The following is a 25,361-nucleotide window of genomic DNA, read 5'->3' as shown; positions in this document are numbered from 1 at the left end:
CATACAGTAATAATTAAATTAAATTGGGTCAAAATAATAAGATTACTTACTACAATAATTATATTAGGCCCAAATAACAAAAAGAATACTTTGGGCTAAAATAAAGTCAGCAAAAAACATTCGTGAAAATGGGCCAAATATCTACAACAGAAAAAGCAAGCTTCGTAAAAAGGTCTCTCTCAAATCCATCGAATCTAACTCTTATTTATTTACCACGCCATCAATCAATGAATCGTTGTAAGCGTGGAATGTAAGTTAGGGTTGTTTTCTTTCGTTGGCAACAGTCGATCGATACTCGAGATACGATGGAGATGAAGAAGTGGAAGGCGTATTATAAAAGACTACATAGGCGGGAACTAGAGGTACAGTATGTGTTTTCATCTCTATCTCATCAGATCCATTTAGTCATCCATTCATGTCAAAATCATCCATGATTTATTACATACTCCGTACATTTTATTTTGTTATTTTTTTGTTAAGACTACTTTGATGATTTTGAGTATGATTATTATTAGACAGTTCCTTCTTACAACACGTTTCATGTTTGTTTGTTTGGGGACGGAGGAAAGAAACTGTTAGGTGCTTGTGGTTGAAATAGGGAAAAACCTTAACAACTTTGATTTGAATGTTGATTGATAAAAATGAATACATGAAGCTTTTTGTTGTTGTTGTTGTTGTTGTTGTTGTTGTTAATTTTTATGTTAATAGTTGTTAATATACATATACATATTATTAAATAAAAACGTAAAGTTGATTGAATTGTATTTTTTGTTTTAATAACAGAGACTAGCTGAGTTGAAGACTAGCATCTACCACTCATATGATGAACTTCATGATGCAGTAGAAATCATGGCTAAAAATCATGGCCTAGTTTTTTGTCTAGTTTTTCCCACCATCTATACTTCACATGGAGAACATGGGCACTACAATTGGGAATACATATATACTATGGATTATGGTGACGAATTTTATGAATATAAGAAAACTTATTACTATAAGCGAGATGGGTTTGGTAAACTTGCTCTCAAGGCATTTGAAACTTACCACACATACTTGTCCACAAATTTTAGTGAATTGATCCCTGCCACTGTTGCTCAGTCTTGCTTATGTCTTGGCATGTGCTTGAAGAATATTAACATTGATGCTGATTCACATGATTGTGTTTTTGATATGATTTTCAAATTAGATGACGACAACATCCGCCAACCTTTTGTCTTCTTGGATTCACTGTTTAAAGAACTAGAGGAATGTTTGCCAAGTTTCCAGCTTTCTTCTGGCACACAATTTGGTCGTCAGTCACTGGTTTTAGATTCTCACACTTATAAAGCATGGGAAGAACATCAACCCTCATCAGTGGTATGTGTTTTCTTCTTTCTTGAATATATCCATTTCTTTTTCTTTTTATATAAATATAATAATTAATTAATTGATTAATTAACTAATTAATTAAAACTACAGAGTTGTATCCCAAGTTTCAAGCTTTCTGGCACAGAATTTGATTGTCAGCTACCGTTGGTATGCATTTTCTTCTCTCAAATCTATCCATTTCTTCTTATGTACTCCGTATATAATAAATACTAATTATAATTATAGTTAATTATAATAATTATTATTATGATATTTATAAGTATCTTTATTTTATTTATTATTATTATTTTGTAGCTAAAATATATTTGGTTTGTTTTGATAACTGATTAAGTATTCATCCACAGTAAAATTTGCACATCTGAAGACGGAAGTCTCTCAACTGTTTGATCCGGTTTCCAACAATGCTAGAATTGATTACAGGCTGACCTACTACTCATTTCAGGGGTTGAGTCGACCATTATGGATCCAGCTAGAAAGTGATCAAGACTTGATGATGTGAATTAGTCATTGCAAAATCAAAAATATCACCCAACTTCCAATTTGTGTTGCACAATGTCAGACCTCAAATCAAGGATTCCACCCAAGAATAGCACGCCACGCGGCACTTGTGATTTCCCCTGATGAAGCTTGATATGCTTACTACTAGCTATGCGAACCAGCGAGCCTATGCCACAATATATATGTTATTATATATAGGGATGTGTTTAATATTATTATTACTTACCGTGCCTGGTATTCATCCTTCCTATTACAAGGATAATGTGGCTCTTTTTGGATGTCTGAAGGCCCTTTTGGATGGATATTTTAGAAATATGTTAGTTGATCTAAAATTATAATCCCAATTCACTTGGTTTATGTTCTCGAATTATGCTTGTCTTTTACAATTACATACAACTAGTTTATATCCCGAAAACAACTAAATGGCGTTTGTTTATTGTTTAATTATTTCATACATTGATTGATGATGATGATACGCTATACATTGATTAAACATATATCAAACTAGTTTTATGAGCCAGTCCGTTGGACGAAAATTGTAAATATTAGTTTTTAAAATAGTTAGTATTGACGTCAATTACAATTGTTATCGATCAAATGTAGACTATAATTAAGAACATGAAAGCGTAAATAAAATAGAATCGTTACATGAAAATCTTTTATGGAAGAGCCCGTGGAAGAGCCCGTAGTTTTCATGGCATTTTTAAATTAAATACTTCGTAATATTATATTATATATTTTTTTCATATTATATAGTATTTGATGGATGGATTTTCTACGTATGAATTGTGTTTTGAACGTGTTTTCATTAGTCTAATATTCATGAAGTGTTATATAACAAAGATATATTAAAGTCATACTTGTAAAAAAAATAAAGTCAAAATAAGACAATTATTTTGGGACGGTTAGAGTTATACGGAGTATATAATAATATAAAAATGTACATAAAATCTATAAATTACAAAACTTCTAACGACATCTCTATTTAACTATTAATAATATAGGCTTAAGTAGTTTAAAATTCAAATAGCACAATCTTAAAGTTTCACTTTTTAATGTATAAAAAGTAAATCGACTACAAATTAGTATCAAATATTTACTTTTAATCAAATAGACAACTTTGATACATCTACTATAAATGTGCGTATATTCAAAATTGTGAATTAAGCAAGTGAAACTATAGGTGACAAGAACCTCTGATCTCTTTATTCAAATTAATTCTTTGTATATCATATTAATACGAACATAAAATTAAGATATTATAATTAATTATATTATTTATTATTTTTAAGTTTCCCTATTTATGATGATATTACGTTTCTAAATATAAAATATATATTTTGTTACTTTATATAAAATTTTCGTGTGTATCTTTTATTACTTTAAGATTTGTATGTAGTTTAAGATAAATTTTCGTGTCTATCTATATAGCTATCTTATACAACATAACTTTAATTCAGGGATATATTTTAAGAAGTTATATTTATTTAATTCAGTGTAGAATTATTTAATTCAGTTTAATTGAGAAATTGACACGTTCTTTATTCAAAATAATTCTTTGTATATCATATTAATACGAACATAAAATTAAGATATTATGATTAATTATATTATTTATTATTTTTAAGTTTCCCTATTTATGATGATATTACGTTGCTAAATATAAGATATATATTTTGTTACTTTATATAAAATTTTCTTGTGTATCGTTTATTACTTTAAGATTTGTATGTAGTTTAAGATAAATTTTCGTGTCTATCTATATAGCTATCTTATACAACATACCTTTAATTCAGGGATACATTTTAAGAATTTATATTTATTTAATTCAGTGTAGGATTATTTAATTTAGTTTAATTGAGAAATTGACACGTGTGCAAATTTAATTCAGATTAATTGAGAAATTGACACGTAGGATAATAATGTATAGATGGTTAGGAGATTAGATAGATGCTTGAGTGCTTAAGTTGTTTGTGTATGGACACAAAAATTGTGACGACCCGGAAATTTCCGACTGAATTTAAACTTAATTTTATATGGTTTCGACATGATAAGCAAGTCTATTTAATTGCATCTCAAAATATTGAACTGTTATTTGATTAACCTTCGACCAGTTTCGACGATTTACGAACAATTGTTTGTAAATAAATTTGTCTATGTATATATTATGTAAATGTAAGTATATATAATAATCTGAAATTATAAAATATAAAAATTAAACATTTGATTCAAGTAAGTAAAAATAAGATACAAAATAATTAAGTGTAAATTTAAAAATGAATATATATAAATATATATGTGAATTATATTAATAATTATTTGTAATATATATATATATATATATATATATATATATATATATATATATATATATATATATATATATATATATATATATATATATATATATAAATATTAAATAAATGTTATCTTATAACATAATATTATATAATTGTAATATTAATGTATTAAATTACGAGTTAAACTATAGTTATTATATTAATGATTTCATTATTTTTATTAATATTAATATCAGTATTATATCATTATATATAGATATGAAATTCGATACATTTTATTTGTTACAATACTAATATTATTATTATCACTATTAATATCATTATTATTAGAATTAGTTGAAGAATTATGATTTTGGTTATTATTACAGTTATCATTATTACTAGTTATTATTAAACTTATTACTATCATTAAAATTATCATTTTTTTATTATCATTTTTAGTATTTTTATCAATAATGTTATTATTATTATTATTATTATTATTATTATTATTATTATTATTATTATTATTGTTATTATTAATTAGTATTATTATAAATATTATTAATTAGTATTATTATTATTACTAATATATTTATTAATTATTAATATTAATTAAATATAATATAGTACAAAGTAGTTACACATCGATTTTCTTTCTGTCCTTCCTTGTCTACTCGGGTACAAATCAAACTCAAATTGTCAATACAAAACAAAATCAATGATATCAAATTACTTTCAAATCCCATCTTTATGTACAGCTATCCATCACCATCTTCTTTATATATTTATATATGGTATGCGTGCATGATAGAACCACTGCCACCAAATCAAACATCTTCCTCTTTGACTTACACCATCTCCATTAAGTTACCTACTCCTTCGTGTTCCTGATTCAAGCTCGTCAAACACCACCATCTATCACTAAACCATCCATCTTCAAATTTTGATGCTCGGCATGTCTGTTTCTGATGTAACCCATAAACCCACCACCATCGACAAATACTGTTGTTGCCCGAGTTAAATAACAATGCAAATCATCTCAAACTGCTTCTGTGATCGAATATTGAAGCAACTATAGCTGCTATCTTTCATGTTTAATAGACAGCAACTCAAACAAACATCATTACTTAAGTCATGAAACAATCACCACTAATAAACCCCTTGTTGTTATTCAACTTGAACCACTATCATCAAATCATCTTTTCTCTAATAACTATATATACATATATCATATTTATATACCTTCACCACCAATAACTGCTGTAAAACATTATATTGCTCTTACCCAACAAACCACCCAACAACTACTTGTGCTGCTACTGCAGACTGCTTTCTATTTTCTGTGATTAAACCATCGCAAGCCATCAAACCTGCAATCACAACCATCATTGCTGCAAATTGCAAAAGTTGAAGCTGTTAAACTATTTTTGTTAAGTGTATTATCGCTACTGCTACTATGCTGTTATTGCAGCTAATATTCGCTTCCTGCTACCGCCACAACGTTGCTGTTGATCAACCAAACAACTTTCGAACCCATATTAATCTTGTTATAGTCTGTTATATTTCCTAATCGAATAAAACCAAAACCCATTCAACCACCTCCTTCAAATACATAAAAACACATCAGTTCCTCAAATAAATTATGATTCAACTATACTTTTATAACACTTGCAAATCATTAAATTGTTGAGGTCCTTAGAGCATACGGTTTAGTATCAAGATTTAATTTACAACTTATTTTGATCACTGGATACTTAGTTGTGCCTTGTAAGGTATTAATCCTTAATTGATTTACACTTCTAAATTCAAGATTCAAAGTTAACAAATAAAACCCTTCGGTCAACCTTTCAATTCATGAAATATAAATGGTTCCTGGAATCAAACGATTGATTGCGAGTGTACCATGGGAGATTCTAAACACTTTATATAAAGAAATCGATACCTGATACACTTTAAATTTCAATTTCTGATTTTCGTGTTCATCATCACCGTCGCCTTTATGCTCAACAAATTAGAAATTGATGTTTGTTCTTAGCCTTGATTTCTTTCACAAAACCTTGTAAGCGTTGATCCTGGAATCAATTTCATTGATCGTATGATTTAATTTTATGGAGGTTAATCTGGGAAAATTAGGGTATCAACTGAGTGATGAGGGAAACGATTCGGGGTAAATCAAATGAACCGGAGTCGTGATATAGCAGGCCATCGAATATTTTTTGGGCCATTTAAACATATTAAAGGATCAAGTTTTATTGGACTAAATAGGTTTTAAGTGAACTTCAATAATGGACTTTTAATCTTGGGCTTTAGCTATATGGAAATGGACTTCCAATTCCATTAAGGTATATATATACATATATATGTTTCCATTTATATTATTATTATTGTTATTATTATTATTGTTATTATTATTGTTATTATTAGAAATTGTTATTATGACTAATATTACAATTATTATTATTATTATTAACACTAATAAAAAATATTAGTTATCATTTATTATTATTGATAATTAAAAATTACAATTATGATTACCATTATTATTGATAAGTTAGGAAAAATTTATTATTATTATTATTACTAACATTAATATTAGTATTAACATTATTATTATCATTAACATTAGTATCATTATCATATTTATAGTTATTATTATCATTAATTACTATGATTAACATAAGTATTACTATTAATAATATCATTACTATTATTAATAAGATTATCATTATTAGTATGATATTATTATTAAAAGTTATTATTTTTACATCTATATTAGTATTGAAAGAATCATTATTAGTAAAACTATCATTTTATCTTTATCATTAAAAACATCATTGTTAGTAAAATTATTATTATTATTAAAGTTATTATCTTTATTAAAATTATCATTTTTAAAATTAACATTTTTATTATTATTATTACTATTATTACTATCATTATTATTACTATCCTTAATCTAGTATTATTGTTAAATTAACAAATAAAGGATCTTTATATAAAAATATATTTAATACACATAACTTAACTATATTAATATCTTTATTTACTTAAAATATATAAAATGAATATATTTAATTAAATAATGAAACCTATAAGTAATTAATATAAAAATTAGATCACTAATAATAATATACATATATTTTGTTCGATTATGATTATATGATTTAATAGATATACAATTAATATAGGTTCTTGAACCCGAGGTCAACCTTACACTTGTTCAATGCTGTCATATGTATTTTTACTACAAAATACAGTATGGTGAGTTTCATTTGCCTTTTTACCCTTTATATTTTTGGGCTGAGAATACATGCGCAATTTTTTATAAACGTTTTACGAAATAGAAACAAGTAATTAAAACTACATTATATGGGTGAATGATCGAAGCCGAATATGTCCCTTTTTACTTGGTAACCTAAGAATTAGTAAACCAGTCTACTAATTGACGCGAATCCTAAAGATAGATCTATTGGGCCTAACGAACCCCATCTAAAGTACTGGATGCTTTAGTACTTCGAATTCGTTTTTATCATGTCCGAAGGATTTCCCGGAATGATAGGGGATATTCTTATATGCATCTTGTTAATGTCGGTTACCAGGTGTTCAATCCATATGAATGATATTTTTGTCTCTATGTATGTGACGTATATTTATGAGAACTGGAAATGAAATTCTTGTGGTCTATTAAAATGATGGAAAAGATTATTTATGTTAAACTAATGAACTCACCAACCTTTTGGTTGACACTTTTGTAGTGACCCGAACTTTTACATGTTTATTTATATATATATTAAATGAAATTGTTATTTATATGATTAAGTGTTTCCAACATGTTAAGCAATCAAACTTGTTAAGACTTGATTAATTGAAATAGGTTTCATATAGACAATTGACCACCTAAGTTGACCGGTGATTCACGAACGTTAAAACTTGTAAAAACTATATGATGACATATATATGGTTATATATATAGTTAACATGATATTATGATAAGTAAACATATCATTAAGTATATTAACAATGAACTACATATGTAAAAGCAAGACTACTAACTTAATGATTTTGAAACGAGATATATATGTAACGATTATCGTTGTAACGACATTTAATGTATATATATCATATTAAGAGATATTCATACTCATATTCAAACTTTGGTTCAATTTCTATAACTATAACAATCTTATTTCGAGTGATGATCTTACTTGAACTTGTTTTCGTGTCATGATTCTGCTTCAAGAACTTCGAGCCATCCAAGGATCCGTTGAAGCTAGATCCATTTTTCTCTTTTCTAGTAGGTTTATCCGAGGAACTTAAGGTAGTAATGATGTTCATAACATCATTCGATTCATACATGAAAAGCTATCATATTCGAAGTGGTAAACTTGTAATCACTAGAACATAGTTTAGTTAATTCTAAACTTGTTCGCAAATAAAGTTAATCCTTCTAACTACACTTTTAAAATCAACTATACACATGTTCTATATCTATATGATATGCTAACTTAATGATTTAAAACCTGAAAACACGATAAACACCATAAAACCGGATTTACGCCGTCGTAGTTACAACCGGGGGCTGTTTTGGTTTGGATAATTAAAAACTATGAAAAACTTTGATTTAAAAGCTATACTTCTGGGAAAATGATTTTTCTTATGAACATGAAACCATATCCAAAAATCATGGTTAAAATCAAAGTGAAAGTATGTTTTTCAAAACAGTCATCAAGATGTCGTTCTTTCGACAGAAATGACTACCTCTTTCAAAAACGACTTGTAACTTGTATTTTCGACTATAAACCTATAACTTTTCTGTTTAGTTTCATAAATTCTAGTTCAATACGAAACCGTGGCCCTTAAATCACTCAAAACGGATTAGAAACGAAGAAATGGCGAGCAAAACAAAATTGGTAAAAACTACTCATTTTAGCTACGTGAAAATTGGTAACAAATCTATTCCAACCATAACTTAATCAACTTGTATTGTATATTATGTAATCTTAAGATACCATAGACACGTATACAATGTTTTGACCTATCATGTTGACACATCTATATATATTTCGGAACAACCATAGACACTCTATATGTGAATGTTGGAGTTAGCTATACAGGGTTGAGGTTGATTCCAAAATATATATAGTTTGAGTTGTGATCAATACTGAGATATGTATACACTGGGTCGTGGATTGATTCAAGATATATATATTAAATTATTCATGTACGATCAATTGTGGACTTCTAACATCGGACCGCTAACTGGACAACTAAAAATCATCAACACGTAATAAAGAAAATATTGTGAATATATTTCGATCATATTTTGATATATGTATATATTGTTATAGGTTCATGAATCAACCCGTGGCCAAGTCAAATTCTCGACGAAGTGATATTTGGTGAAAGTGAGTTATAGTCCCACTTTTAAAATCTAATATTTTTGGAATGAGAATACATGCAGATTTTATAAATGATTTACAAAATAGACACAAGTACATGAAACTACATTCTATGGTTGAATTATCGAAATCGAATATGCCCCTTTTTATTAAGTCTGGTAATCTAAGAATTAGGGAACATACACCCTAATTGACGCAAATCCTAAAGATAGATCTATTGGGCCTAACAAACCCCATCCAAAGTACCGGATGCTTTAGTACTTCGAAATTTATATCATATCCGAAGGGTGTCCCGGAATGATGGGGATATTCTTATATATGCATCTTGTTAATGTCGGTTACCAGGTGTTCACCATATGAATGATTTTTATCTCTATGTATGGAATGTATATTGAAATATGAAATCTTGTGGTCTATTGTTACGATTTGATATATATAGGTTAAATCTATAACTCACCAACATTTTTGTTGACGTTTTAAGCATGTTTATTCTCAGGTGATTATTAAGAGCTTCCGCTGTCGCATACTTAAATAAGGACAAGATTTGGAGTCCATGCTTGTATGATATTGTGTAAAAACTGCATTCAAGAAACTTATTTCGTTGTAACATATTTGTATTGTAAACCATTATGTAATAGTCGTGTGTAAACAGGATATTTTAGATTATCATTCTTTGATAACCTACGTAAAGCTTTTTAAACCTTTGTTGATGAAATAAAGGTTATGGTTTGTTTTAAAATGAATGCAGTCTTTGAAAAACGTCTCATATAGAGGTCAAAACCTCGCAACGAAATCAATTAATATGGAACGTTTTTAATCAATAAGAACGGGACATTTCAGTTGGTATCAGAGCGTTGGTCTTAGAGAACCAGATTTTTGCATTAGTGTGTCTTATCGAGTTTGTTAGGATGCATTAGTGAGTCTGGACTTCGACCGTGTTTACTTGAAAAATGATTGCTTAACAAATTTTGTTGGAAACTATATATTTTTAACATGTGAATATTATGTGATATATTAATCTCTTAACGTGTTTGATATTATGTGATATATAAATCTCTTAACGTGTTTGATATATTAACCTAACACGATCTAGAGGCGGAATAACACTAGAACGAGCTTAAACGAATATCTATGGGTTTTCGGGTTCGTACAAGTCAAACCAAGATTAGATCTTGATAAACACGAAGCCTAGACTGACATTCTGTGGTATTTGGACATGAAGAATGAGAGTAACTCGACCTGGAATAGTATGTGTGTTTATGAAAAATGTGCAGAGTGATTAACCAAAATCATGAAGATTAACTTGGCTTAAATACCTCAGTTCCTATGTCGGTCGACAGTGTATGACAGTCGGTCGACTGACTATGTCAGTCGGCCGACTGTCGAGTAATATTACAAATTATATTTAAACGTTTACAAATATAAAATAACACATCGACAATCAACGTTTAACAATATTACAAGTTACAACATGATCGAATAAAACGTTAAAGGTTATGGAACTAGGGATTACAAAATATGCACTAACAAACTCCCCCTAAGACCTAGTTCCTCATAAGTCTTCGATCTGCTTCAATCTCCGTACGGATCTGTAACCATATTGTTCAAATAGCAAACCTTTGCAACACAAATGTACTGTTGTACTTGAACTCTATTTTCTGGCCTGTACAGCATCCGATTGTAGTACAATGTGAAGATGTCAGCTTCACAGCAATTTCTCAACCAAACGGGATCTAAAACCCGTATCGAGTCTGTCTCATCTTCCTTCAATTTGTCCAAAACGATGACTGCCTCCTCTGAGCGTTCATCGTAGTACCACCAGCGAAAACGTGGGCTAAAGTTCTGCGGCATTTTCATCACAGGAACCTTTCTCATATAATTTACTGGCTTGTATTTGACAATCTTTCTTCGTTCGCCCGTTTTCTTGTTTGTTCGATAAGTGATCGTGGGAAATTGAGGGCTGAATCCCTCAAAGTCCTTTGACAAGTACGAGTGTCTTATCTTCTTGCAGACAATATTAGGAATTCCGTCATAATCCCTATATAACATTTTGAGCCTAGCCACCTGCATAAATTCAAAGTACGGTAGAGACGTGAACTCGTATCCATGTTTGATGTAATCCACTCCGTACTCCTTCTTTATTGTGTATATATTCAACTCTTTAATGTAGGCCCATGCAATGATTTTTCCTTTAGCCAAAAGATTCGCCGGTCTATTAATGTAATTCATCCATTCAGGTTCCGGTGCTGGCTTCTCACAATATTTTCTGATCCACAACAGGATCTTCCACTCAGCTTCTAGAACTTCTATCTTTTCTTTATTTATTTTGACCGGTAAAAACCCTGGAGGCAAATCTTCGGTCTTTTCTTTTTCTTCACATTTACGGTTTAGAAGCTCTTCATTCATTTTGAAGTAGTCTTGAAATGTAGGTAGATCTTTATCGTTATTACATTCGTACTCTGGAAAATCACCTATTGGTTCATCTTCAATAATTACTTCATCAAAATCGTTGTCGTTTTCATTACTTACGACAATTTCTTCAAAATCATCACTAGAATAGTAACGATTATCAAAAGATGAGCTAGCAGTTGCGTCAGCTGAAGTACTTGCTTGTTGCTCTTGACGCACTAGCTCGGCCTGCTCCTCAGCACTTAGATCCGGCGGGATCTCCCCTTCTTCTAAATCATCAAATACAACTGAGTGATTCAGACGATCCTGCTTTGCCAAAAAATCACGTAAAGAATAATCAATATTTAGAGGAATTACTGACAGTGGGTTCTCGCTTGTGCCTTTAGCAATATCCAAACCTAGCTCATCCTCGCCTTGATCGTTAAAATTACCAAAGTCTATATCTTCCTCGAGATCAACAGCCTCAATATCGAAATTATTTTCCCACTCAAGCACCTTCGACAGTGCCTTGTTCGCTGTAGTCTCAGCCTTTACAATCAGCAAATTCTGAGCATCAAACTTAGTTCGTAACTTCTTCATTTCAACCTGATGATCTGCAACCTGCTTGGTCAGTTTGGCAATCTCAGCATCCTTTCTTCTCTCTCGTTCATCAGCTTTTTCTTTAAACTTTTCAAATTCAGAAGCCATATTGACAACCTTCTCACTTAATATAGAAACCGCAGCATCTTGTGTAATAACAGTCGTGGATGCAGCAGCATGAACTCCTGTATCAGTTTCAGCGCGTGTTTCTTGAGTAGCAGCAGCTAAAGGTTGTCGTTGTGGTTGTGATTGCTGTGATTGTTGCTGTTCAGTAGCTAAAGACGACTCAGTCCTTTTTACCTTCTTAATGAATCTTATTCGTCTCTGTTTTGGCTTTGTCGTAACTGAAGGACCCTCAGATTGTTTTCGCTTTCTCAGCTCGAATTGATCAGGGTCAAAGTCATCTCCTTCATCGTCTTCATCAACCAGTATCTGTTCAGTTGTAACAACTGGAGGTGGCTGATTAACCTCTTGATCGTCTTCACCAACTGCAACGATATCATCTTCATTTCCAGACGTGCTGTTCTCATGACGACAGGCAGCACCTGGTGGACATACATAGTTTTCATTGGCGAGGTGGCCAACCAATCTCTTAAATGGTTCATCTGGACCTCTCTTTTGCTTGACTCGATTGAAAGTCAAGTCGTTCAGATGATTCAGTTTAATCTCATCCTCCCAAACCTTATTCAAACCTTGCACTTGTTTTTCAATCATCACCTGCAAGAACCTAGAAAACATTAAGTGGCTTTTCTTCTTCACGTTCACCAACATGCTTCTGAAAATCACTTCGGAGAAATTGAAGTCCGCATGAAGAACTAGCGCTGCAAACATCGAGCTATAAGTCTCGTTCAACTCATCAAAACCGCCTACCATTGGACTCATGCATCTCAACAACACCAAAGTAAGGTATTTGTATTGATGACAGAATCGAGTTCTCTTAACAGCACCTTTCATCGGATCGCCAGAGTATCCACATCTCACTAGACACCTTCAGACCTTAGTTCTATTCAACGTGACTGGCATAGAATCATCATCTGGAAAACCTAAGTCTTCACGAACTGTCTGTGCCGAGATCTTTACAATTGTACCACCAACGCTGCTTCGTATCACCTTTCTTCCTTGTTCAGTGACAATAGAAGCATTGTTCCAGAATTCTCGTTGGTGCGAGTAGTATGCCTTGCATTCTAGGGTGATTGCCGTATAAATTCTGGACCTTTTCAAGAACTTGATAATATCAACGAAGCCTTCCTTTGCTTCAGGTCCTTCCTCGTTTAGACATGCCTCCAGATTGGCATTTTCGCTTGCCGTCAGCCCTGGAAGATTCTTGGACAGAATCACCTCTTCCTCATGTATGTCTTCGTTCACTGGACTACCCTGTTGAGCCATTGATTCTGCTATACAAACATATACAATAATCGAAAAGCGTTAAATCGAAAAACAATAGGGAAAAGATACAAGGAACAACAATCGGTCGACATACAATATAAATTGGTCGATTTTCAAGGACAGTCGACCGACATTTATGTAAATCGATCGCCTTATAAAGTCGCCCGAAACACGGTAAATCGGTCGACTTAGGACGTCAATCGGTCGATTGTCTAACGAAGCAAAAACCCAGATCCAAACTCAAATCCATCGATTTTAATGTGTTTTGTTTCAATCAAAGACTAATAAAGATCCAGAGAAAGCCGATATACATGATCTAGTCTTCAACTAACTCTAACAGATCCTAATTAGCACCAATTTAATCGAAAATGAAAAATAAACAAGAAAACCTCAATAACTTTCGATTGAAAAAGAATTACCTTGATTGGTTAACGGCGCTGGAATCACAATTCAAAGATGTATACGAAAAACACGATCAAAAACTCTTCCTTGCAAAATTCAAATATTTGGTAAATCAACACAATCGCACGAGATAAAGAAAATCGGCCGTCTGAGGCCTTTTTATACTCAGCTCGACAATCGGTCGACTTTAATGTTATGTCGACCGACATATGTGACAATCGGTAGACATACTTGATAAACGGTCGACATTATAACAAACAAGTAATTCGGTCGACTTTGTTCACCATCGTCCGACTTATGTTACAAATCGGTCGACTGTCTATGTAAGTTTATAAAAAAGTTTTTCGTTTTAGAAACCTTGATAATTCCTTCTATTCACTTCCACTAGCTGATTTTACACGCAAAATATTTTCATTTTGAAGACTTTAACAGGTTTATGATTTGAGATGTGTAGTTCGTTTCTTTTTGACGTCGAGACACAATTTGTAACTTCAAGGAAATATACACATATTCACATAAGCAAACAAGTAAAATGTTTTTGTATTTTCAAAATAAATATCAACACACTGAAAAATCTTTTTGTAGTTTTTAGGATTTTAAAACTTATCACAATAAATATGCAAATGAAGTACAATTCATGTCAGAAAGTCAATGATCAAGGTTAAGAAAGATCCAAGATAGTATGGTATAAAACATGTTATTTACAGGAAGCATTTTCTGTAAGTCATAAACCTAAGGAAGGTAAATTATAAAAAAACTATACATAAATCTCACAAGTAAAAACAAATAAAACCAGAGAAATTGATCTTAACATGGTATTTATCTTCATTAACCTTTTACAGACTTTCCTCTTAGACATTTTGATGATCAAGTTAATTAATTACATTAACATATTGCTATGTTAGATTCAATCACAGACTCGGTCATCAATGTGAGATCGCACGATTTTTTAGGTAGTCAATTGAGCACAAGTCTATTGACGCTTTCCGTTACCACAAACACATACGTTAGGTCCAATTGAACAGGAAAGTTCTCATAGTAATTTTGGAATATCCCTGTCAGCCATTAGCATCTATCGTAACGTATACTTTTCAATTCATATGATTCTGATGGATCTCATAGTATATTCAATATTCTATCAATCGTACAATCAACCAACTGCTATCAATCTCATTCCTTCTTTATTATTAAAGTTATTAGAGGAAATGGAATGAAAAACGTAGCTTTCTTAATGAGTGAGTATTCAGAATATCTCTCTGAAAACATCTTTCGCTGTCTAGGCCTTAATGGGCACAGTTCCATATCACATACAATGATAATAAGTCCAATAGAATGGTTTTGTTGAAGTATGAATGATTTAAGTTCTTCTTGGTAATCTTCACACTCATTTGTATTCTTGCAAAGACTTCTCTTCTCGATTTCATCATTATCTTGACCTTGAAATTTTCGTCTTCCATGATTTCACTTCTGTTTTCATGATATAATAACTTGATATGCAATGTGCTATAATTTTTTTTTTTAACAACACATTGCAGTCTTGACTTTGATTTAGTTCTCGAATTGACTTCCTTGCGATGAAGATCTCTTTTCTTCATTTGTGTATCAATTAACTTAAATCATTCATTCATGGACTGTCTGTAATATAGAACCACACTTTTCAACCCGTTCACAGGAAAGACACTCTCATTGAGATAAACTTACTATTTTGGAGTTTATGTACGATTCAAGAACTGAAGTTTGATAGAAGTCGGTATGCACGGTTAATCAGAACATTTTCAACGCTTATTGATCTCTTGAATATCCCAATTAGTCGTGAGACTCAATGGTGCAGCAATTTGGAATTTGCTTGGGGATATTCTACATCATGTGTTTCTAGATTATACGTCATGATAGGGGATACCCTCACCTTTTGGTGATTTCCTCAACAATTTTCTTTAAAGTATGCACCTGTGGTAATTAAGTGACTACCCTCAACCGCTGTAAACCTTTCCATGAGTTCCTTATCAAGATATTTACATGATTGTGATTATGATCATCTCATTCTATGATTAAGTCCGTATCCCATTTTTATTTAGATCAAACTCGTTTTTTTATTTTCTGAAAATCTGATGCTGCATTCATTACTCCCCCTAAAATACTAAAAATCTAAAATCTTTTTGGTTTTTGGATTTTAAACACACAGTCAATTAGAAAGAAAAGAAATATAATCACACAGTATATACAGCTATGCATGCAGACACATAAAATGAAGTTACTCTTTGGTCTCTTCGTCAGGAACTACATCTGACAATATTTTGACACTTAACTCAGTTAACAAGAAATCAAAACGTGGTTTATCAAAAGCTTTTGTGAAAAGATCAGCCCTTTGCGTAGTTGTTCCAATTTGGACAACATCAATTAGCCTTTTCTCATAACAGTCTCGAATAAAATGGTATTTAATCCCTATGTGTTTGGTCTTAGAATGATTCACAGGATTTTTCGTAACAGCTATGGCAGCAGAATTATCAACAAAAATAGGAGTGTTAGAAATATTCAAACCGTAGTCACGAAGCTGCTGTTGTATCCACACAACCTGAGATGAACAGCTTGCTGCAGCAATGTATTCAGCTTCACAAGTGGACAAGGCCACTGCTGTCTGCTTCTTGCACTGCCATGTAACTAGTCTGATTCCAAGGAATTGACAACCTCCTAATGTTGACTTAAAATCTTTCTTGCATCCACCATAGTCGGAATCACTATAAGCCGTCAGTACAAAATCATTATCACAGGGATACCATAGGCCCAAATTCGGAGTTTGCTTTAAATAACGCATAATCTTTTTTACAACAAGCAAATGATGTACATTCGGATTTGCTTGATAGCGAGCACATAAACAAACCGCGAACATGATATCAGGGCAAGACGCTGTTAGATACATCAACGAACCAATGATGGCTCTATATAAGGTTTGATCAACCTTATCACCTTCCTTATCCGGTGTAATCCCGTGATTCACCGATAGCGGCGTCCTTGCAGGACGTTCATCTTCCATTTTGAATCGTTTCAGAATATCTGATACATATTTTGTCTGATGTAAAAAGATACCCTGATTTGTTTGTACAACCTGAATACCAAGGAAGAATTTGATAGTTCCCATTGAACTCATCTTGAACCGTTTCTGCATTACCTCCTCAAAATCATCCACCATCGTCTTATCCGTATATCCAAAGATAATATCATCCACGTACACCTGTACTAGCATAATATGCTTGCCCTTTTCTTTGATGAAAAGTGTCTGATCGATGACACCTCTTCTGAAACCATTATCAATCATATAGTTGGACAATGTGCCATACCACGCTCTTGGAGCTTGATGAAGCCCATACAGTGCTTTCTCTAGACGATATACCTTTTCTGGAGAATGTGGATCTGTAAAACCCGGTGGTTGCTTAACAAACGCGGTCTCATTGAGAGTCCTGTACAAAAAGGCGCTTTTGACATCCATTTGATAGACCTTGAAGCCTTTAAAAGATGCGAATGCCAAAAATATTCGAATTGCCTCAAGTCTAGCCACTGGTGCAAATACTTCATCATAACCTATATCAGGGATCTGTTGATATCCCTTCACAACCAGTCTAGCTTTATTTCGAATTACAATACCTTGCTCGTCTTTTTTATTCTTCCATACCCATCGAAGTCCATAAGGTTTACAACCATGAGGCGGAGTCACCAGTTTTCATACTCCTAAATGCTTGAATTGCAAAAGCTCTTCTTGCATGGCATTTACCCAATCATCATAAAGAAGAGATTCCTCAACAGAATTTGGTTCAATTTGACACACAAAGCATGAATATGCATGTAAGAAGAGTTTGCCTGACCTATTTAGTGAAGAATAGAAAGCTTGCATAACATTCTCAGTTGAAGCTTTCTGATTTTCAGACGTTGAGGCATCATTTGATGGTGCTCCAGAAACTCCTTTCGAATCAACAATAAAATCATCTAAGTGTCGAGGTAGGACAACTGTTCGTGATGATCTACGAACACCTTCAGGTTCTGGTTGTTCTTCCTGAACTTCTACAGTTTGTGGCAGATTATGAACACTTTCGCCACTGTCTATAGGTTGTGACTCCTCTTCAGAATCAGATCCATCATAAGATGGATCATCTTGATGATCACCGGATTCTTCATCATCTTGAACAAGTTGTTGTTGCGGTACTGTATGATGTTGTGGTGCCATTTGTGATTGCACAACCATTTGTGATGTAGACGTCTGCATTTCATTCAGCAATCTTGCAATAGCTTCATCATCAGTAGCAACAGATGGAAGACCAAAAGAATCAAACAAATCTTCATAATCAAACTGCCATGAAAAACCTTTCCCAGCAGGAATAGCAGCATTTCTTTGAACATCTACTTTGAAATGTTCTTCAACACGTTTAGTTACAGTGTTGAAAACTCTTTTGTTTGGATTCCCATAACCAAGAAATATGCCAGGAACAGCCTTAGGATTAAATTTTCCTCCAGTATCTCATATCATGATTGAACACGGTGCACCAAAGGGTTCGAAATGTTTAATGTTAGGCTTCCTTTGATGTAGCAATTCATAGCAAGTCTTTCCATGTCTCTTGACTACTAACAATCGGTTCATTATATAACATGCTGTAGCCACAGCTTCACTCCAGAAATTAACCGGTAAACTAGAGTCGGCTAACATAGTTCTCGCAGTTTCAATTAACGTTCTGTTACGTCTTTCAGCAACACCATTTGATTGCGGTGTATAAGCTGGACTGAACTATTGTTGAATGCCTTTCTCGTTGCAGAAACTCTCCATCTGCTAATTCTTGAATTCAGTACCATTATCTGTTCGAGTCTTCCTAACCTTTAACTTGTACAAAGATTTCAGCTTCAAAAACAACAACTTTATATTTTCAAACGTGTCAGACTTCTTCTTTAACATCACTACCCAAGAGTATCGTGAGTATTCATCAGTCACTACCAAACAATATGAATCTCCAGAGATGCTTGTTCGATTAATCTGACCAAAAAGATCCATATGTAACAACTCTAGAGGAACAACAATTGAATGACGTTTCTTTGTCGCATGTGACTTTTTAGTCTGTTTGCCTTTCTTACACGGAAGACATCCTTCAGGAATTTGAAAACTCTTAACATTTACTCCCTCAATCAGATTATTATGAACAAGATTGTTCATCTTTCTCAAGCTCAAATGACCCATACGCTTGTGCCATGAAATTGATTCTTGTTCTGTAGCTTTGGATCTTGATGACCTGTTGCAGCTTTAACATGGGCTGTTGACATATCCAAAATATATAAATCTTTATTTCTGGGAGCTGTCATAAGAATCATCTCTTCCGGTATTACGTACTCTTTCTTCAAAATGTAGCATCTTTGATCATCGAAAGCAACCTTATGCTTTTTATCTGCTACTTGAGAAACTGACAGCAGATTATTTGACATCTGCTTCACAAAATTCACTTTATCAAAACTAACATTAGCATTAGAAATCACACCCTGAGCTGTAATAAAACCTCCTTCATCTCCTGCAAAAGAAACAGATCCTCCATTTACTGACTTGACATTAGAAAGTAAGGACATGTTTCCTGTCATGTGCCGGGACGCCCCACTATCAACAATCCAGGTATTTCTACTCGGATCGAAGGCGACCTACACAACAAGAAAAGAAGTTAGTTTGAGATGGACACCCATGCCCGAATGGCAGTGGGTTTCCCATCGACACCAATAACTTGCACATCCATCCATTGACCCTTTGATCCTGATGGATCATTGAACTTGTCAACAACCTTTGTCTCGGTTTTAGGCTTCCAAACAGTACGTTTACCAACAGATTTCTCATAATAGTCATTCGTTTGAAAATTTTTATTCACACCTGACTGTACCCTTGTGGATGAACTAGCAATAGAATTTGACTTTGGTCTATAAAAACTTTTTGAACTATTACTTGAAGTACCTATGGAACTGGAACTAGAAGCATAGTGTGTAGTTTTCGTTTCAGTGTCAAATTTTCTGTTTGGTGTTTTCCAACCCTGTTGATAGTTAACAGCATAATGACCCCTTTTCCCACATTTATTACAGTTTTGAGTTTCTTGAGTACGTGCTTTTGAACTCAGATTCTTATTGGGAAAAGACTATTTCTTGGGTGACATAGGCTTCTCAACATGATGTTTCAAGCCTGGTTGACGGTTAGGATGCACATATTTAGGCACATTGTTAGTATTAGGGCTCCTTTTATTAAATAGTTCTTCAGGTGCTTGTGTAAGAACATATTCTTTATCTAGGTTGAGTCCCTGCTGATACTTGACAGGTGTCTGAAATATTTTCTTTCCATTAGAGTTCCTAGAGTTTACTTGTTTTCTAGGTGTGGGTTGTCCGCTTTCACTAGCCTTACTAGCATTCAATGGATTTTTCAGGATAGTGATTGGTTTGGATTTTGGTGTCACAGACTCAGAAACTTTTTCATACTCTGAATCAGATTTACTGTCCTCAGCTAAGCCTTCAACAACCGGCTTAGTGCTGTTTGATTTTTCATTCTCTACAGGCTTAACACTTAGGATTTCACTAAGGCAAGAATCATAAGGTTTATTAATGTACTCATTCCTAAGAGGAGGAGGACACTCTTTATAACCTAATCCCTTTTTACCATCATTCTTGTTATAGACAGTATAGTCAATGACATATGACATTCGCTGCCAAGTGTCATTTCTAGCCTTTTCTGACTCATACTTAATCTTAAACTCTTCCTTTTCTCTCTTAGCACATTCAAGTTGATTTAAGTACATCATTATGGCCTTTTGGTCACCTGAGATTGTAGCTCTTAAATCATGAACTTGATTTTCTAGAGTTTTGATTGTCTCCCTGAATTCCTTTTTATTGTTAAACTGAGTTAAATTAGTTTCGTATAGGCCTTTTAGCTCAAGATAAGCTGCTTTAACAATCATAAGTTCCTGTTTTACTTCAGGACAATAGATACATCCTAAGGGGATATCATTCAGTTTAGAAACTATGGATTCAAGTTTAGCAATTTCTAACTTATGATCAGCACAATCGTTACATACCAAAGGAAATTCAGTTTGTACCTTAGAGTCACTTGATGTGTTTGCCATGAACGCATATTCCTTTTCTTCAGTCTCTGATTCAGGTTCAGATTCTGAACTAGAACTGGAACAATCAGAATTATTCAACTCAACTGAAGTCTTGACATCATCTACCACAATAGTTTCTCCATCTGATGAAGACGAACTACTGTAATCAGTCCATACATCGCCATCATTGTGCATTGCGTACTTGAACTTCTCATACACTCTCTTGTTAAGAACACCTCTTCTAACATATCTGATCATTGCATAAGTTCGCTCAATTCTTGCTTCCATCTTGCAAATATAACACGTGCATTCATTCGCAGTACCAACACAACCAGCTTTCTCTCTCTCTTGTTTCTCTCTTTCAGTTTCTTCTTTGGTCTTAGGCATTCTAACAACGTTAGCATGATTTTCATCATCAGCAAATACTGTCCAATCACAACCTTCGTCTGAATATGTTGCAATTAAGCCTTTTGCTTTATCATTTCTGATAGTATCACTGCTCGTTGTTTCAACTGGCACATTAACCTTTGTCTTATTATACTGATTGTGAAATGGGTTGTGAAAATCAGTTTTCTGTGGCCTGGTACATGTCCTTTTGAAGTGTCCTAACTCATTGCAATTAAAACATCTCACTTTTGACATATCAAAACCTAACTTAGTATCTCTAGTAACACCTAAGCTCTGTTGACCTGTTCTTTTCAGAAATTTCTTCGCTCATCTAATCACACTACCCATAGCCCAGAGGATATCCATCTTTTCAAGTTCATCCTCGTCAATCTGCTCATAATCTTCTGCTTCTAAATGAGCATTACCAATTTGACCACCAACCATTTCATTATAAGAATTAACTACCAAAGCAACTAAAGCCATATCTTCCTCTACAACTGAAAGGGGCCTAGTTCTTAAATTCTTAGTGTTGAGAACTACAGTTTTTGGCTCCTGTCTAATGGTGGACTGATTTGTACTAATAGGCTTATTTACTTGGGTTTGAAACATCACATTTTGAGCAGGTTGTGATCTATTTACAGCACTATCACTAGAAACAAACGCTGTTTGTAAGGGAGCATGAACATTGCTCAATCCAGAAGTACCAGCTTTGTAAATTATAGGACTCTGCTGACCCTCAAGACGTTTCTTCTTGGTTTCCATGTCCAAGTCCTTTACCATCAATTTTAATGTGAATTTATCTAGGGTCAGTGATTCACCAGCAGACGAAGCTCTGTCTTCTATCTGTTCAATAAACGCATCCCACTTGTGTGGTAAACCATCTGTTAATTGTTTGATAGCTTTCTGTTCTGTAACTTCTACACCTAAGTTACCCAATTCAGAAACAAGATGACGATAACGAATGATTGTCTCCTCTAACGTTTCATGACTTAGAGCAGCAAACCTTTTCCATTCACTTTTGATTACTTTAGCTTTCTTTTCACGATACGCCTTATTTCCTTCTACACCTATCTTAATAGCATTCCAAAGAGAATATGATGTTAAGTGCATTTGATATTGATGATAAATATCACCATCTAAACCCTGAGTCAATTGAGCATAACATCTACATTCTAAGGCATATGTTTCTTTTTTTGTCACGCTATAATCTTCATACTTTTTACTATTATCATCAGTACCTAAAGGCTCTTTATATTCATGTTGTATCAAATTCCACATTTTAGGATCAAGGCCTCTAATGTAATTCATAAACCTAGCCCTCCATCTAATGTAATCATTTGTATTATCAAGTCTAGGAGCACGATTGGCACTGCCTGATTCACTATCAGATAGTAAAATGTTTTGAACGCCGGAAGTAATTGCCATTGCCTGATCAGACATCGTTAAAATTAATTAAAGTTGAATCTGATCCAAAGTCGGTCGACTGTTGGTGACAGTCGGTCGATGAACAGGTACAGTCGGTCGATTGTCAATGGTTAATCGGTCGAAGTTCTGTTTACATTTAGTCAAATGGTAGTAATTTTCTCAATCGGTCGATGTTCCTTCAATCGGTCGGTTTAGAACTTAAGTCGGTCAGTTTATAACTTAAGTCGGTCGGTTTATAACTTAAGTCGGTCGATTTATAACTTAAGTCGGTCGGTTTAGAACTTAAGTCGGTCGGTTTAAAGACAATCGGTCGAACTAACGATAATCGGTCGAAATACACGAAAATCGGTCGATTGACTCCTAAGTCGGTCGACTGTACTTTCTTTCAGAGCTAGAATCCAAAAATCAGGTTTTTGACTTCTAAACGATTTCAAGCTCACTTTTCGAACTAAAACTACTGACCAACACCTTAAACAACTTAGAATGACTTATGCACACACTCTAAAGCAATTAAAACCAAAGGTTTAACATGAAAGTATACAAAATTCAATCCAAAACCAATTTTTGACCCAAAAATATACCAAGAACTCGTTTAAAACAATTGATTCAGAAAGCCAATGCTCTGATACCACTTTGTAGACGTTGGGAGAGGATCTTAGAATCAACCTAACATGATCTAGAGGCGGAATAACACCAGAACGAGCTTAAACGAATATCTATGGGTTTTCGGGTTCGTACAAGTCAAACCAAGATTAGATCTTGATAAACACAAAGCCTAGACTGACATTCTGTGGTATTTGGACATGAAGAATGAGAGTAACTCGACCTGGAACAGTATGTGTGTTTATGAAAAATGTGCAGAGTGATTAACCAAAATCATGAAGATTAACTTGGCTTAAATACCTCAGTTCCTATGTCGGTCGACAGTGTATGATAGTCGGTCGACTGACTATGTCAGTCGGCCGACTGTCGAGTAATATTACGAATTATATTTAAACGTTTACAAATATAAAATAACACATCGACAATCAACGTTTAACAATATTACAAGTTACAACATGATCGAATAAAACGTTAAAGATTATGGAACTAGGGATTACAAAATATGCACTAACATATAAAAAGTCAACGTTAGTCAACATCCGTCTCGACCCCTTTTTTCCGTTGCGAAGCTCTAAGCCTCAACACCGTCCGAGACGGTAAAAAAATGGTCGGGACGGATGTTGACTAATGTTGACTTTTTAAATTAATTTCAAAAATAAACATCTCAAACATTAATATTTCAAATTAAAGGCAAATGTTTATGTTTACTTTGAAATATTTATTTTTGAAATGTTTATGTTTGAAATATATATAAAAAGTCAACGTTAGTCAACATCCGTCTCGACTCCGTTTTTTCCGTTGCGAAGCTCTAAGGTCCCTACCGTCTCTACTCGTCTCGCGTCATCTTTTTAACCTTGGCTAGACCCCTTTCTCTATAATGGTCAACCACATTTTTAGTGTTCATGAAAATACCATATCATAACAAACTCAATTATTGCCGTTGATATATTTGCTTTGTTTTGATTAAGTATGAATATGGCTACAAACACGAAAGGATTAATCATCTGGTTCTAGGGGCTGAGAGTGTTAAACCATGGTTAGATCAATTGCCATCTTCGGTATGCCTTTTATTCTCTCAAATCTATCTATTTCTTTTTATGTATATAATAAATAAATAATAAGTATAATTATAATTATAATAATTGTTAATTATAATAATAATAATAATAATAATAATAATAATAATAATAATAATAATAATTATTATTATTATTATTATTATTATTATTATTATTATTATTATTATTATTATTATTATTATTATTATTATTATAACCTTTTTTTAATTATTATTTGTTATTAATTAATTAATTTGCAGCTAATGTATATTTGATTGCTTTGTTTTGATTAAGTATTATGAGGATAAGCATATTTCGGATTGCCTGGAACCTGCATACGCTGAAATTCAAAAAGCAATATCGATCCTGACTAAAATTCATGGCCTAACTTTTTGTCAAGTTTGGACCCACCACCATAGTGATAAGGGTCTGGATCCGTACTGGTCCATGGGCGTTAGGAAGCCT

General features: G+C 33.0%; 1 protein-coding gene across 1 annotated transcript; it reads left to right on the top strand.

The window, feature by feature from the left end:
- The first annotated feature begins 256 nt into the window (after positions 1 to 256).
- On the top strand, positions 257 to 1,803 carry LOC139876370 (uncharacterized). The gene is made up of 4 exons (XM_071863686.1): positions 257 to 362; positions 784 to 1,356; positions 1,459 to 1,515; positions 1,713 to 1,803. The coding sequence occupies exons 1-4, from the start codon at positions 306 to 308 to the stop codon at positions 1,713 to 1,715; spliced, it is 690 nt and encodes a 229-aa protein (XP_071719787.1). The 5' UTR covers positions 257 to 305; the 3' UTR covers positions 1,716 to 1,803.
- Positions 1,804 to 25,361: the final 23,558 nt, after the last annotated feature.

This window comes from Rutidosis leptorrhynchoides, chromosome 11 (assembly GCF_046630445.1).
Source record: "Rutidosis leptorrhynchoides isolate AG116_Rl617_1_P2 chromosome 11, CSIRO_AGI_Rlap_v1, whole genome shotgun sequence".
Lineage (NCBI taxonomy): Eukaryota > Viridiplantae > Streptophyta > Magnoliopsida > Asterales > Asteraceae > Rutidosis > Rutidosis leptorrhynchoides.
This window is presented reverse-complemented; position numbering and strand designations above follow the sequence as displayed.

Bases quoted from the DNA above. Each gene is read 5' to 3' on its own strand.
- LOC139876370 (XM_071863686.1), top strand. From the start codon at position 306: ATGGAGATGAAGAAGTGGAAGGCGTATTATAAAAGACTACATAGGCGG. The intron at 363-783 runs GTACAGTATGTG...TTTTAATAACAG, and splicing joins TACATAGGCGGGAACTAGAG to AGACTAGCTGAGTTGAAGAC. The intron at 1,357-1,458 runs GTATGTGTTTTC...TTAAAACTACAG, and splicing joins AACATCAACCCTCATCAGTG to AGTTGTATCCCAAGTTTCAA.